This window comes from Coloeus monedula, assembly GCF_965178545.1.
Source record: "Coloeus monedula genome assembly, chromosome: Z".
Classification (NCBI taxonomy): domain Eukaryota; kingdom Metazoa; phylum Chordata; class Aves; order Passeriformes; family Corvidae; genus Coloeus; species Coloeus monedula.
The window spans coordinates 28,854,039-28,869,385 of record NC_138822.1 but is presented as its reverse complement, the minus strand read 5'-3'; the positions used below and the strand labels follow the sequence as shown (position 1 = coordinate 28,869,385).

At 41.2% G+C, this 15,347-nt stretch overlaps 1 protein-coding gene across 1 annotated transcript in view; it reads left to right on the top strand.

Annotated features, from left to right (window-relative positions):
* The first annotated feature begins 2,332 nt into the window (after positions 1 to 2,332).
* The window catches only part of EPB41L4A (erythrocyte membrane protein band 4.1 like 4A), a 116,317-nt gene continuing 103,302 nt past the window's right edge, over positions 2,333 to 15,347 (top strand). The window contains exon 1 of the mRNA XM_082301023.1: positions 2,333 to 2,542. Within this exon, the coding sequence (XP_082157149.1) occupies positions 2,444 to 2,542 (99 nt within the window). The 5' untranslated portion in view covers positions 2,333 to 2,443. The remainder of the gene's footprint in view (positions 2,543 to 15,347) is intronic.

The window sequence follows — 15,347 nt, the reverse complement described above, 5'->3', positions numbered from 1 at the left end:
GCAGGTTCTGGTACTGTTGCTTTATCAAGTGCTTAGCTGTAGGCAGTAGCTGGCTAGGGAGACGAGTTCATAAGTTAACTTCTCTGTGTTCTAAATACTAGCATCAGCTGAACATGAGTGCATATTTTATATTTTCCCCATGGGCCAATCAGCTAATATACAGCAGCACAAAATGGATCTTCAAAAAGAGAAGACCTGAAAAAGTTCACTTGGACAGCTTATAGGCAACATATAACCCAGACTAGTATTGACTAAACTGCTCAGCTTTGGGATTGTGATTGTAGCTATATGAACACTTAAAAATTATAATTAAAGATTTTGAAGCAGTTTTGGGTTCACTGAGCCCTCCCTTTCACTTGATTAACCAGTGATTTATGCATATATAATGACTTTAACTGACTTGGGGGGTAATTTATGTCACAATGTGCATGATACATGGATCTAAACAGACTAAAGAGAGGGGAAAAAGGAACCATCTGTTCTCTAAAAGATTGTCTGCTGTCAGAGGGGCTCAAGAACTGTTTGAAAAATGTGTTTAGAAAGCCATGAATAAATTTCCTAAATTTTCCGTGCTTTCTGGATGGCATTTTCATTGGGTATGTATTGCCCAGGAAAAAAGGTTAGGAACTCGAATTTTTAAACTTTTGCTAGTTTTCATAAGTCTTTCATATGTTTTTCGAAAGGCTTTATTTTTATGAACGTATACAGTGGGTTTTGCCCTGATCTTCACAGTGCTCATGGAGTATTGTTTTTGCAGCTACAGGATGGATATGGAGATCCCAACACCCCAAAGTCCAAGTTCAAACATGAAAATGTGAGTGGCATTTCTTGGGAGCAGCAGGGTTTTATTTAGGACAGGTGTTTAAACGCAGACTTACCTACATACCCAGTATAGTTTGTCAATATAATTTCCTTGTGCCCCACTCTTATGCTACATGCACAAGTTAACAACTATAAGAAAAACACTTCTGCAAATTCTTAAATTTACACATGCAAACTTTGTATGTTCTCCAGTAGGACTACTCATGCATACAGACTTAAGTAAATGCACAGGCACTTGTGGGAATGGGGCTTAACTTGTGGGATCCCCCTTCTACCCAAGAAGGAAAAATCCTGGAATATAGATATATGCAGCAATGAAAGCGCAGAGGTGGATTGGTGTGTGCTGCAGAAAATATAGACAGCAACTGCAAAGGCAGTTGGAGGTTCTTCTGTGTTCCTCCTTTTCTTTGTCGGTTGGGTTTTGGTTTCGGTTTTTTAAATTGATTTAAAAAAAAAATTTATTTGTTTCTAATACTACAGAGCTGTTGCTTTGTAAGTTGAATACACCTGTAGCTAGCTCAGGCACATATGGAGAATACACTTCCGACCAAGGACACTTTCAAAAATTCATCCTCTGTTCGACCCTTCACTCATGGTGTCTCCTGAAGCGCTTCTCCGTCAAGCACAGAGACAAAACCCGCTCCCCGACTTGAGGCCCGCCGGAGCGGAGGCGGCGCAACCCGCAGGGGTCAGTGCTGCTGCGGAGACCGGGGCCGCGGCTGCCGGGACGGGCAGCTATGGCCGGAGGCGACGGGGACAACCAAGGGGAGCGGGCCGGGGCAGGGATCATAGCCCCCGCCCCACGGCAGAGCTGCGGGAGAGGGCAGCGACGGCCCGGCTCCGGACCTGGAATGCCGGCGGGGTCCCGTGCGATGATGCGGCGCGGTGCCGGTGCCGGGCAGGTGCCGTCCGCCACTCTCCGCCCCAAAGGAGCCCCGGGGGAGCCCTGCCCGGCGGCCGGCAGGAGGCAGCCGGCGCTGCCCGGCCGCTGGGTCTCTCTTCTCTCCATCCCCCCGCCCCCGACGGGGAGGAGGCGAGCGCTGCCGGCGCTCCCCCCGCACGGCCGCGGGCAGCCGGGGGACGGCAGCCCCGCGCCGGCCGGGCACTGTCGCCGCCCCGCTCCCCCCGCAGGGTCCGTGGCCGGAGGTAATGCGCTGGCCGGGCGGGGACCACCCTCACGGCCCGGCTGCGGCAGCGTAGAGCGCTCCCGCGGCCCCTCTCCTGCACACAAAGGGGAGGCGCGGAATCGTGCGCGGACGGGGAGGAGGACGGGGCGGGTGGGCGGCTCGGTACCTCCCCGGGGCGGCAGCGGCGGAGGAGCCGCCGTGACAGCCGGGCGCGGGCGAGGGCTGTGCGCTGGGATCCTTCCTAAAAAAGCTGCTGGTCTTTTCCCCCCCTTTCCCGCAGAGAGCGCCCGGCAGCCCCGTCCAGGCTGTTCCGCGGATGGCGGCGGACGGCCCCGCGGTGCTGGGCGCTGCGCCCTAGCAGCGGCCGGGCTCCATCCGCGCAGCCGGGGCGCGGAGCCGGGCGCGGCCCAGACCCGGCTGCGCCTCAGCCCCTCTCTGCCGCCGCCCGGGGCTCTTCTCGCCTACCCGCCCCGTCCCCGGCCATCGCAGCAGGCATGGGCTGTTTCTGCGCGGTCCCGGAGGAATTTTACTGCGAAGTTTTGCTGCTGGACGAGTCCAAGCTGACCCTAACCACGCAGCAGCAGGGCATCAAGGTACGGACGCCGGCGGGGCTGCGGAATGCGATGTGGGAGAGCCCGCAGGGCTGCCCGGCGGCGGCTGCTTCCCAACTGCGCTGCGGTAGCTGGGAAGGGAGCGGCGGCAGGAAAAAGGGGTTTCGGGAGGCGAAGGAATAACGTCGTAACTTTGCTTACGGTCGCGCAAAGGACAGATGGATCGGGGTGACAGGCGCCGGTGGGGCAGATGTGGCTTTGGGAGGCTTTACATCGAGATAGTGACTTAAAGCGAGCAGGTGCCGACCACCCCGTGGCACTCGGGACGCTCGGAGCAGAGGTATTGTTCTGTACCTGCCACAAAAAAAAAAAAAAAAAAAAAAAAAAAAAAAAAAAAAGGGAAGGAGAAGGCGGCTGTGTGCACGGGGTGTTGCGCACCCGTGTTGAGTCACTGCCCGCTCCCTCTGCGTTGGGCCGTGCCCGCCCTGGGACGCGCTCTCCCGGGAAAAGGCCGGCGGCAGCTTGTGCGGGGCGGGCGGGCAGCAGCTCCCGAGCGCAGGGGTGAAGGTCCAGCCGTGTCCCCAGCCCGGTGTCCCGTCGCCCGGCCGGTGGGAACAGCTCCTGCGCCGCTGGAGCACGCTCGGCGCGGATGAACTTCTCAAAGTAGTCATCTGCCAAGCACTAATGAGCCCTGACAGAGCATGCGAAAACTGAGATTTTTCTAAAGGCCCTTAACTTGGTCCTGTTTTGTTAAGCCTGATGACAGCAAATGGCATGTCGCAGACACTTGAAGTCCTTGTTCGAAGAGCCGGGAACTTGAATTTATTGGCAACATAAGAACATGGTTTCAGTGTTGAATCAGAAAAAAAAAAAAAGAAAAAAGAAATCACAATGAAAGAAAGAAATTAGTCCTTTTAAAATTTATTGTTGGAAAGGGCTGTATGTTTTAGCTTGAATGATTAAAGTTTGGTGAAGCAACTGGGAAATGAGAACCTGAAGGAGGGTAGCGAGGAGAGTGAGTTTACATTTAACAATGTGTTTTTTAACTGTAATCAGTGGTATTACCAGGTCTGCATGTATTGAGAATTGCCAAGCTTTGCTGAATCAACTGCCTGCAGATCGACTCATAAATCCATGCTTAGCACAGAGCAGTAAGCAAATCATAGTGACGCTGGAATTCAGTATCTGTGTAGGGTCTTTGAAGTCTAAGTTTAGACACTTCTGAAAAACCTTACCTTTCTATGTGCAGATGTATGTATGTATGTATGTATGTACATCATGCATGCATATGTGCTTTTGTGCAGTAGATGTGCAGTCGCAGAAGTAGTGTGTCAAAAGAGTAATCTGCAAAGATAGTCCTATGGTTAGTCTAATAAATCTAAACTCTGAAAGTGAAGGGTTTGTGCAGTGTCTAATAAAAACTAATGTCCATGGTAAAGAAAGAGTCTGAAGATTTAACTTCTTTCCAAGAATGCATGACTTGCAGTGTTGGGAGCTGTCTTGTTTAACATGAGGGTGTGGTTTCCTGCCATTCTTAGTGTGATCTGAATGTGGTATAATGCTGAATATTTCATCCCTTCCACCTGCTCCTTCTGTGTCTTTAACCTAACTACAGAACAGTTGTGGAATCAGTTGGAAAAGTGTGTGGATCTGAGAAGAAAAATAGTAGTTCGTTAACATTTTGGCATAGGCACTCACACTGCATAGCAGGAAACCTTAGGGAAGCGAGAATCTCCCTTTTTGTAGCAGCCTGTTTTCTGTGTTTCCTTAAGATTAAGTTTGTACACGGTGAAGCCACACCCCAGTGCTGTAGCTCCATGAGCCTTTGAAATATCAAAGAGAAGAACTGCAGAGCTCTCTCCTGGTCAGTGGTTTCCACCATGGTGCTGTCCCTTGCCTTTGTATCTGCACAAGTATTTGTGCACCTCATGTCCAGCTGAAGGGTAACCACTGATTTGCCTTTTGTGGGTGAGTCTTCAGCTGGATCTGTGTCCTGGTCCACTTCACGTCTGGAGGATGGCAGAAATGGCTTTTTCAACTGAGTCCTGGCTTCTGTTATTTTAAACTACGCAGGGGACATTTGTGTTGTTATTATTCTACAGCTTTCCAGGGAAGTTACATTATTAATTCTTAGTGAAACAGAACATAAAATTTGTCATGTCCTGTCATGTTCTGTCATTTGGCACTTTAACCTTGAAATACAAATGTTTTGTTTTAAATCTTTTAAAATGTATGCATATAAATGCAGACACTTGTATTTTTAATTTTTTTTTTTTAATAGTGGCTCAGCTTTGGCACCTAAGTGTAGTTTGTAAAAGTTTGTATGTGTTTTATTTTAAAACAAACATTTCTTTAGAACTACAGATTCTGGATGGGATCTTCCTTTCATCATCTTCACTTTTAATTTCGTTCAGAGCTACACGGGAAACAAGCTTTTGGTACTCTTTAACAGGTTTTGAATTGTTACGGGAGCAGGGTTTTAAAATGGTTATACAAGCAACTTTGTTCCCTTATTTTTCCTGAGTGGATGCATGTCTGTTAGAAATAAAAATCACAGGTCAACAGTTTTTTGCTATCTATGTACTTGCTCGATATTAGTGGATATAGTCCCATTTGCTTTGGAGGGTGGAAGGCAGTGCCCCATAGGAGTCCGAGGCAAGTTTGTTTCTTCAGGGAATTTGAATTGAAGTAGATACTTGTGTCCAGAGAGTTTTGAAGATGCATTGCTTAGTTTGTATAGTGGTTATTTCTGGGTTGCTGTACTTGGCAGCAATTCTACACATCAAAACATGACATTTTAAAATTACAGTTTCATTAAGGCATTCTTCATACTGCAGTGGTCTTCAAATTGTACTTCCCATTAAAACAATGAGCAGAGGTGACAAGGCTGAGACTTTGAGTGCAATTTAGGGGTGCTTTTCTCTGTGGACTTCAAAGAGCTTGTTAGGGAAAGGAAAGGATTCGTTTTCTTCCGGCTCCCAAGTGGGGAAGCTGAGATGGAAAGAAATCAAGTGGCTTTTTCAAGGTTGTACAACAAGGAAACCCCTTCCCTATTAGGCTGGTAGCAACTGACCATTCTGCTATGGGCCATGCTGTCTGGAGAGGTTTGTGAGGATCTCCTCCTCGTAGTTCCTCAGACTGACTTTTGCTTCTCAGGTTTTTTCCTGTTTTTTTTTTTACTGTTATCAGTGCTGTGTTGCTGTTCTTCCCTTTCTGTCTTCATGGTTTAAGGTCAGAGCACTCTGAGCTCTATGAAAATGTGGAAGCTTGCTCTCCAGCACTGAGGCTTACAGCAGGCTGATAATAGTTAGATAATCAGGAGAGGCCATCAGGTGTCTCATATCTTATGTTTCCTTACAGTACATTAACAGTTAGAGATATTTTGGAGTGTACATGCATTGAGGTAATAAAGATGGCAGTTGCTAGTCCCAGCAATTTTGGGATGGAAGAGGCTATTCACCAGGTTCTGGTACAGTTTGTCCAATCAAGGTATATGGCATCAGATGGGGACTGCTTTTCCTCTTATGAGGATGTTCAAGTTTCCAGTTAGGAAATGAGATTTTGCTAAAAAATAGGTAAGAATCAGCTGCCAACCAAAAAATAATCACTTTTCCAGGACTGCTACTTTGTCTTCTCTTTACACAGGCTAAACAATAACTTAGGCATTTTTATGGTACAGTACAAGTTGTAGCTTATTTGTTGGTGTCACAAGACATGTCAGTGGTCTTGACCTGACTGGTTGTGGGCATAACATATTCTGGCCCTGTTGAGAATTGGGCTAACTGGCCTTGTAAACAAAGGTGTGCCTTATTGCACAGATTTTTTTTGGAGGTTAAAGAAAACCTGTGTGGGCCTTTAAAAAATAAAGACTTGAAACCTATTTGTGATCAGCTGTTTCAGAAAGAGTACTCATCTTGTAATGTGTGTGCTACAGAAACCTAAGAATCCTTTTTTTCCTCTTCAAAACAGTATTTAAGGCAAATATTTGTGGGTTTTTTTTTTCCTGAAGAAGCTGAAAATATTATGAAGCATCTGTACGTTATGTTTGCATCTGTTTGGTTGGAATAAAGATCTCAAAAAAAAAAAAAAGTTTGCTACTTCTGCAGTGAAGAAGCTCTCTAATTATTAGTCTTAAGCCATCTGGTCACTGCACTTTTGAAGTATTCCTTGAAATTCCTCTGTGATCACAGATTTTATGTTCTGTTTAGATTCACATGTGTGATGGGCCAACATGTATTTCATTAGGAGAGAAGTGATGAACAGGAAAGATATACAAGGTCTTCCTGGGAGAAGTATATGTTCTGTAATTTCATTTTATTAAGTGGTACCATTTAACAGTGATATTCTGGCCACCATACCACCTACTTGATGATTTACTGAGAATTTAGAAAAATAATGGTTTAAAAAAACCTAAAACTTGCCTCAAAGAAAAAATGCAAACCTGAAATAGAGAGTTACAGATATTAGGAACTGTGTTAAATGACTGGATATGTAAAAAACATGAGTGGGTTCATCAAAATATGATACGTATTGTTAAGATACTTAAGGAATAATTGACAGAAGGATTCAGTGTGATCTATAGGTAAGTAAACACACCATTTCTTAGAAAGTTTTCTGGGGATTAGTCTGGTTTTTTTTTTTGTTGTTGTTGTTTTTGTTTGGTTTTGGTTTGGGTTTTTTGTTTGGGTTTTTTGTTTGTTGGTTTTGGTTTTGGTTTTGTTTTCTTGCCTTTTTTTTTACTCCCCAGTGAAGCTGAGCAGTTCCAGATTTTGTGTCTTTATAATGTATACAGAAAATGTGGGGTGCAGTTTTGGATCAAGCTATTTTAGCTCTAGGGACACCGAGGAGTCAGTCTGGGAATGATGGGGTTCTATTTTTTCCCCCCAGTGAAAATGCTTAATGAATGCATTTGTTAGCTGGAAATAGAATCCTATGAATAGAAAGGACTTACATTGTGTTAATTATTTTAACTGAGAATTGGCATTAAAAGTCAAATTGGTAGTCATTTTCTGTGAATATGGAATGTATTCTTTATGAAAGTGATTCCTGCTAGTTTACTCTTCTTCATTTTACGAAGAAAGGAAAGCATCTTTTTGTGAGAAATTTAAAAAATTTCCTAGTTACAGTACTTCAGAAATCTGAAAAACCTTTTTAAAGCTAGATTGCAGTAGCATTCCACCTATGGTAGTTTACCACCTACATTAATTACTAAACCATAATATCAAAATTCAAGCATATTTAATCATATTTTCCTCTGCCCTCTTTGGTATTGATTACTGAAGACTTTCAAGGCAGATTCTTCTAGATATTCAGCATATTGATTTGAAAAGAATAGTTAATAAAAAGTGAATTGATTAAGAGGATGCACCCTAAATCTCATTTCAACCTTGTAATTTATTTTCTTAATAAACAGAAATTTCTGTTATGTGTACATATTCTGCATAGCAGCAGGAAAACTAAAAAGGCAATATCATCAAGTTCCAAGTGTAAACAAGTACTTATCTTCTTCTGTAATGTTGTAGACACCATACATGTAGGGATTGTCTGTAGCAAAATCAACAAAAAAAAGTTAACAAAAAAGTAAAATATTGATAGTCCATAGCCTTCTCATATCAGAAAGGTGCTGGTGCTTCTTAAATTTCTGTTATGGGTGTAAAATGGTCATCTGATTGCACACTGAGCACCAGATGGTTCATGTGAAATTTGCACTATTTAAGTCCTCTAAAAATGGACTGAAATAGTGCACAATTCTAGTTTAAAGAGAATGAAAGGAACAACAAGGCTTATGAACATTGCTATGAACTGCTCTGCAAAAATTACTGTCACAAATTTGAAATAGATTACTAATTTCACCAGTATCTTTACAGATGAGGCCAGCAATTTTGAATACCCCACAGAATAACCATGAAATAAATTAACACTGAGACACTTTATTTTCCCTAGGTGCACTTAACTAAATTAATGAAACCAGCATGACAACACGAAGGAAATGCATTAACTTCTAAATGAAGTTACGTCTTAGTCAACCTGAGGTTTGAGCAATAATATTGTCAGAGGTGTCTGTTCTTCTGTTTTCATTGAGCAGTAATTTCATAATATGACCAGGGCAAATGTAAGCTGTGTGAGGCTGCTTTTATTATTATACAGTTTTGGATTTATGTAACTTGGATTGAGCATTTCTTCTATTAGAGTATTTAGTATAGTTAAATATAATCTCTTGATATGTTATTCATTTTAGTTCATGAAAATTCTGAAATAAAATTCAACTACAGAATTGCAATCCTTTCTCTCAAAAAAGAAAACTGCTAAAAAGTATCACATGATATGAGGGCAACTCTTGAGGAGACTGAATTGAAAAGGTGCTTCAGAAAGAGAATGTCTTCAAAAGCTAAAATTTTATATCACTTCATGCTGTAAAAATATCTGTTTTCAAGATGATACTGATCACATATGAGAAAAAGAGAAATTATGTATTGGTTATGTTGCATCCTTACTAATATCCGTATTTTTGGTAGAAAGATGAGAGATTACTTGCCAGTCTTTTTAATCTTATTTTCTAAAAAAATTTATTTTCCAAAGGGGGATTAACTTTGTAATGATAGATCAGCTATATTACTTTCCTTTTTTCACAACTGAGATATTTGCAAGTAAATAATCACATTTCAGTATCTGGGTACAATTTGGCAGACTGCGTTTTTAAGTACACATTTTAGATGCTGCTTTTTAAATCAGATCTTGTGCTTGCTGCATACCAATTTAATTGCAGAGTTTAAAATGAAGGTTGTCATTTCAGTATTGATTGAACTTTTGTTCCCACGTCTTCCGTTGCATCCTGAGTTGTGGATGGTTGAACACTGTAGGCACTAAGGTCAAAAGGACATGCTTGAGGTCAACCCGTGCTATTATTCAGAAGTGGAAAACCAATAGAAACATTGCAAAATGAGAGCTCTGCTCCTTTGGTTTTGCTGTAGCATGAAGAGGGGAACCTGCCTGTTTTGCCAAGAGGGAAATGTGCTTTATCTGCTCTCCTTGGCTTATGACCACAAACATTGATTTCTTTAAAGGGAAGAGACCTTTTGTGGATGGTAATTCCAGCAGTACCTTTCCAGAGTCAGAAAAAAGACACCTCAGAACTTTCTTTGAATTGATAGTACAAATCATCTTTATTGCAAGTAACAACCAAAATTTAATATACCGGCATAGGCATTTTTGATCATTCTGGATGGAAATCTCTATTGGGCTGAATATACCATTAACCTATATTATTAGGGGTGTTATGATAAAGTTTGGTTGCTGAAAGTCTCAGAGGTCTGTAACACTTCCTTTTAAAGAAGCATTTCTTCTTGCCCCTCATGATTTCTTTTTAATTCTGTCTTGGTGTGAGGGAAGTGCATACAAATGGCAAACTCTCACTATCAGTTGGTTGTATTAGTTTTGCTTAGTAAGAGGAATCCTTTATATTCAGTGAAATCCAACTGCACCTGCTTACATTTAAAATAAATAATGAAGTCGTTACAGTAATGGGTTACAGTTACTAACGTGAAGGAAAAGGGGATCTAATTTGTATGGGCCATGTACTTATTTATTTGTCAATATTTACGTGTTAAACTCTGCAGGGTTACAACTGGCTCTTCATAAAGCAGAGAAGACAATGTATCTTCCTGTAGTTCTTGAAGTTTTGGGTCTGTGGGTAAAATCTGTTTGTGGTTGAGTGAGCCAGTGTGATAATAAATGGCTCAGCACTTTAATACCTTTCCTGTGTTCTTGGGAAAGTGAGAACTGAATGCACTGAAGAGTAAATTCTCTGTCTGTGTGAGAGACAGAATGCCTTTTAGTAATGGAGAGGAAGGATCTTCTATATCTCAATTCCACAAAAAGAATTTGGAAGGCAGAAAAGGGCATTTTTTCTATATAATTAGTGGTAAAATTTGGCATAACTACTAATTTAGGCAAGCACATGATTTAACACTTTGCAGAACTAAAGGCACTTGATAATCTTGTAGAATTGAGCCAGAAGAAGGATCATCCAGACAAAACCCACTGGATCTGGTTTTTGTTTTCCACATACTATATACTTCACTGAAAGTTCTCATTGAAGTCTGAGAATAGGTTATTTGTAGTGTTTTGGAAAATACTTTCTGTCTATAGTAATACTCTTTTGTGTATTAAATATCTAGTTTATTTTATTATTTGTCTTTTAAATACATTAGATATGGAAAAAAAATACAGTTCTTGTTTTGGTTCATTGGTTTTATTCAGATTTTCAGTGTCACAGTGTAAAAGAGTTGTGACAAACTTCTTTCCTATTTGGCGGATGAATGGTAGCTGGAAGGAATTGTAATGGGGTTTTGTTCTTTCCCCCCCTTAAAATACCAGAGCAAGAGCTGTCTTTATAAGAGACTGCATTGAGAACCATAAGGGAAAGTTAATTTTCTTTTATGCTGTTTGTCCACCACAGGAAACTGGTGGAACTAGCAGTTCAGAATTATAAAAGTGAGGAGGAATATATAGGAGACTAATGAGGAGTGATTTCTGTACTGACTTGGGACTTGAAGCAAATTGTTCAATACCGCTTGCAAAAAGAGGTAATCGTAATGCTGGTGTGACAGGTAACATGGAAGCAGATTCTCCACATCTCTCTCTTGGTGGTGCCTCAAACTGTCTGCAAAACTTGCTGTTTTGAAATGAGTTTTGCTTTGTTTGTGTGGCCAACACCAGATACAGAAGAATGCTGCACTAGGCCCTGTCTCCGCTCTAATTCTGTGTTGGTGGTGTTTGCTGTGGTAGAGAAGGTGGCTGTTGTTTATAAAGTGGTGTAATCTCATCACAGCTCTTGGAGGGAAAGGAAGTCACGTGTCAGAACCCAGTGGGACTGGAAGGTCATGACTGCCAGTACATCTTCAGTATTTGTTCCCACTGAGGAACTGTGAGGTCCTCATTCCCTGTGGTTTTCTGTGGCTGTGGGAAGTGTGGGGGAGTGCAAGGAGCCTGTTTCAGCCTGACACACCCACGCTGTGTCACACAGAGCCCAGACCTCCCCCACAGGGGTCCTTTCAAGTGTGCTTCAGGCCGGCAGGCACTCTTTTGTCTGTGTGGTTGGTTTGTTTATTTAATATGCCAGAATAAAAAAAGCTGAATGTCAGAGTCTCCTAATTCTGATTGTCATAGCATGGCTGTAAGGGGTGAGTGATATGTATTGGGGTGCCTTGGAGGGGACCAGGCAGCAAATAATTCTGAAGGCTGTGCCTGGATCTCGCTTCAGAGGAAAATAGGACACCTCAGGAGGGATCATGGGAGAGAGGTAGCTTAAGTTCAGTAGTGGTGATTGGGAGAAAAAGTTCCTGGGCAAATGAAGGAGAGATGCAAATGGACAGAATGGTTATGCTTGCAAAAACCTTTTCTTGTACCACGATTTGCTTTGTGAAAGAAGGAAAGAAAGCCACAAGAACTTGTAGAGGAGACTTTTGATGAGGTGTGTGAATATCCTGACTTGCCTTCAGCTTTTTAGGTTTAATTTGCATTGGCTACTTTGGGTATGGGGGGAGGGACTGGATTTAGAGGTGGTTTTAAATAATATTTTCAGTATGGAATAAAGCTTTTAAGTTCAAAAGATCCAATATTTTTCCTCTGTTTTGAAGTGATGTCAGATTCTTCAGCCATATTCTTCCCTCTATTATTTTTCACTCTCTCAAAGTCCCTCAGCGGGACCTGCATGTTCCAAAACACGTGCCCATCCACCTTTTCTTTTGGTGCATAACACGTAAGTTGGCCAAACATTTCCATTCTCTTTTCAGTGTGTGTATTCTTCTTCTGGAACATAGCAAACTCTACAGCTGTGGGAATCATACCCACAAACAAAAGCTTCTGGTATCCTTCAAAGCTACTACATTTATTCTGGATTATTTTGAGTAGTCTTTTGTTCTTCTTGACCAAACACATTTCTGTTGATAAATTATAGTGCCTTTAAAATCACCTCTGATTGAACTGTCTTTCTCCCAAAAAGGGGGAGTATTCTGGAGCTCCAGGCATTTACTAAGAAAATGTTCTTGGCCTTGAGATTCCTTCATCTGTGTCTTCAGTGTTTCCAAAAGCCAATTCTCTTTTTTTCAGGCAGCCATTTAGTAATAATGTTTATTTTTATTTTTCTGTGAAACCAATAGAGAGTTACCAAGGTCTTTCCTTGGTTTGAGAATGCTTGAAATTGTGTACCTGGTTTCAATTCCAATGACGACTACCTGTATTTTGGTGTGCGTAGGCACCAACTTCAGTAGGAGCCAAACTGAAACCCAATTTTTCTGTGAGCAGGTTCTGTTAACAAATGAAAATTTACTGGAAAGAACAAGTGTTATATTTTGTATGAAGGTGATAGATGCTATTCACATAAAATAAACATACAAATTTTCTACCTTTTTAACAGAAGTCATATATTTTTCTTAGTCATCCTTGGCCTTTCATCAGTATTCAGATCCTGAGTCTGACTGTTTAGAGCATGAAAGCCGTGTTCGTTGCTTTCATGAATGACTCTTTATTCTGTTGTTTCTTTTTTCCTACTTTATTGACAAACAAATATACAGAAACGGGTTTCATGAACTGTCTCCCGAAATCTTTGTTTGAAGAAAAATTGCAATGCAAACCATGTTTGTTTATGATGTCTGCTGCTTTATGAACCGGTGAACAAAAGTCAGAACAGATGATCAGAAAAAATAGTAGGTTTACGTGTGTGTCTGTACAGAAATTGTGGGGGTCTTGGTGAAATGAAGATGTTTGGGGAGAGGAATTTATAAAATGTCAAAGCCAAGATTTTTAAATTTTTCTTTACAGTTTTTGTGGTTTTGTGAAAGCTGAAAATTTCTCCTGTAGTATGGAGAAGCTCCAGAAGTAGGGAGAAGTCTTGCAGGAAAGCTTCATTCCAGCTTGACATACTTCGTTGAGAGGAAGGCTTGATTGGGAGGGAGTTAAACCGCTTGCATTGACTTGGCTGACAATGAATCAAACCCAATTTTTGTTATAGATATATTTTCTTTTTCCTGTTGCTTAGTCTGTATCTGAGATCATGACAGATTCAATTTTCTTGATATTTATTTATTTTTATTTATTCTAATTTTTTATTTTGTTCATGAGTTTTAGAACAGCGTTGAAGCTCTGCAGTAGGGCAGGATACAGGAATATTTCTGTTGCTGGGTGGGACATACACACATAATGTACTTATAAAACCCTCCCTCCAAGAATATTAACCCAGAACTTTTCATAAACAAATAATGCCCCCAAAGAAACTTCAAAATAAAAAGGGTAAGTGATTGTTTCTTCAGTATTATTTAGTGCTACTGTGTGTCTTACCTTGAAGAGAGTTCAAACCAGACAGATTTTTTTGTGCCTGCCATACTAAGGTATAAGCCTTCACTTCAAAAATTACAAAAGTACAATCAGTGTACATCACAGCATTCACCTCTCTTTGAAAGTTATATAAATCTGTGCTCTGCCCATCTCCATGCTCAGCTGGAGGTGATTATACTGAGTGTGTTTGTATTTAATCCACCAGTGGATTCATGCAATTTTATTTAAAGTGGCAGTGCTTTTACCTTTGCCTACAGTGGATTAAAGGTTCTTCATCTTAATACGCATTTTTTTCTACATATTCTAGCCACATAGAGCAGATGGACTTGGTATTATTATCTGTAAGATGAAGAGCATCTAACAGGATGCTGCTTATTATCTTGTTTTTAAGCTCGCTGTGATTCATATTCCTTTTCTTGCATACAGAAGGAATATGGGATAAGAAAAATCACTTGAACTGAAGAAATTGCAGTGTAATTGAATTTTGAACATTGATTTCTGAGTGTACAGAAAATGAAGCGAAAGAATGTACTCGAGCAGCAAATTACAGGAGGTAGCAGAGTGTACAGTGCCTTTAAGAAGCAGGTGTTTGCTGTGGAGTTCACTGTGCATACAAATGTGCTCGCATTTTGAAGTTGGTTAGGAACCAGTACAGGGGAACAGGAAACCTGACTGGCCTAATACAGGCTTTTTCTATTCAGTACAGGCTTGAAAAAAGGGGAAAAATATAATAATGCAGGGAAAATCTGGGTTTTGTTTGCTCTTAAAGTGTGAAGCATGAGGGGGGAACCAGAAGCATGATTTAAAGGAAATTGCAGTAGTCGTTTTTTTAAGTATACACAAAGGAAGCTTTGCACCATTTTCAATCTGGAAGGAGGAACTGAACATTTAATTAAACAATGCCTTTGACTCAATTAGTTTATGCTCCAGCATTCTTAGTACTTATAGTTTTAGGTTATTTTTCAAGTGTACAGCTGTTTCCTCCTGCATAACATCTGGGAGGGAGGTACACTGTGGTTCCAGGAGCAGTGTGAATGGAAGAAGGTTTCTAGGCCCCTGAAAATTTTAGGCATCTCTGACTAAAAGCTGCAAAGGTAGCTCATCTGACAAAGGCCTAATGGGTGATTTCACAGTAAGTACTGTCCTTATCAAAATCTACCCATCATCTATTGAACCCTTTTGATTTTCCCATTAGGCCTGCCAGCCCATCGAGCCCCCAAACCTCAAGACTTTCTCTGCATGCAAAAATGGTCTTTCTGACTAACTGGATCTGCTTTCATGGGGAAAATAAAATACAGTCCACCTGTAGTCTGTTTGAGTATGCATTATGATAGTGCTCATGTAACGTTACCCACTTGTGGGTGAAGGAATACGTTGGAGAAGGTTAAAACACCGTGAAACACATTTATATATAGAATTATGCTAAAAATTAGCAGAAACAGGATTTTGGTGAAATAACAGACTTATTGAACCATGTCACAACAGATGACTGTTGTGATTTTTTTCCCCTTGA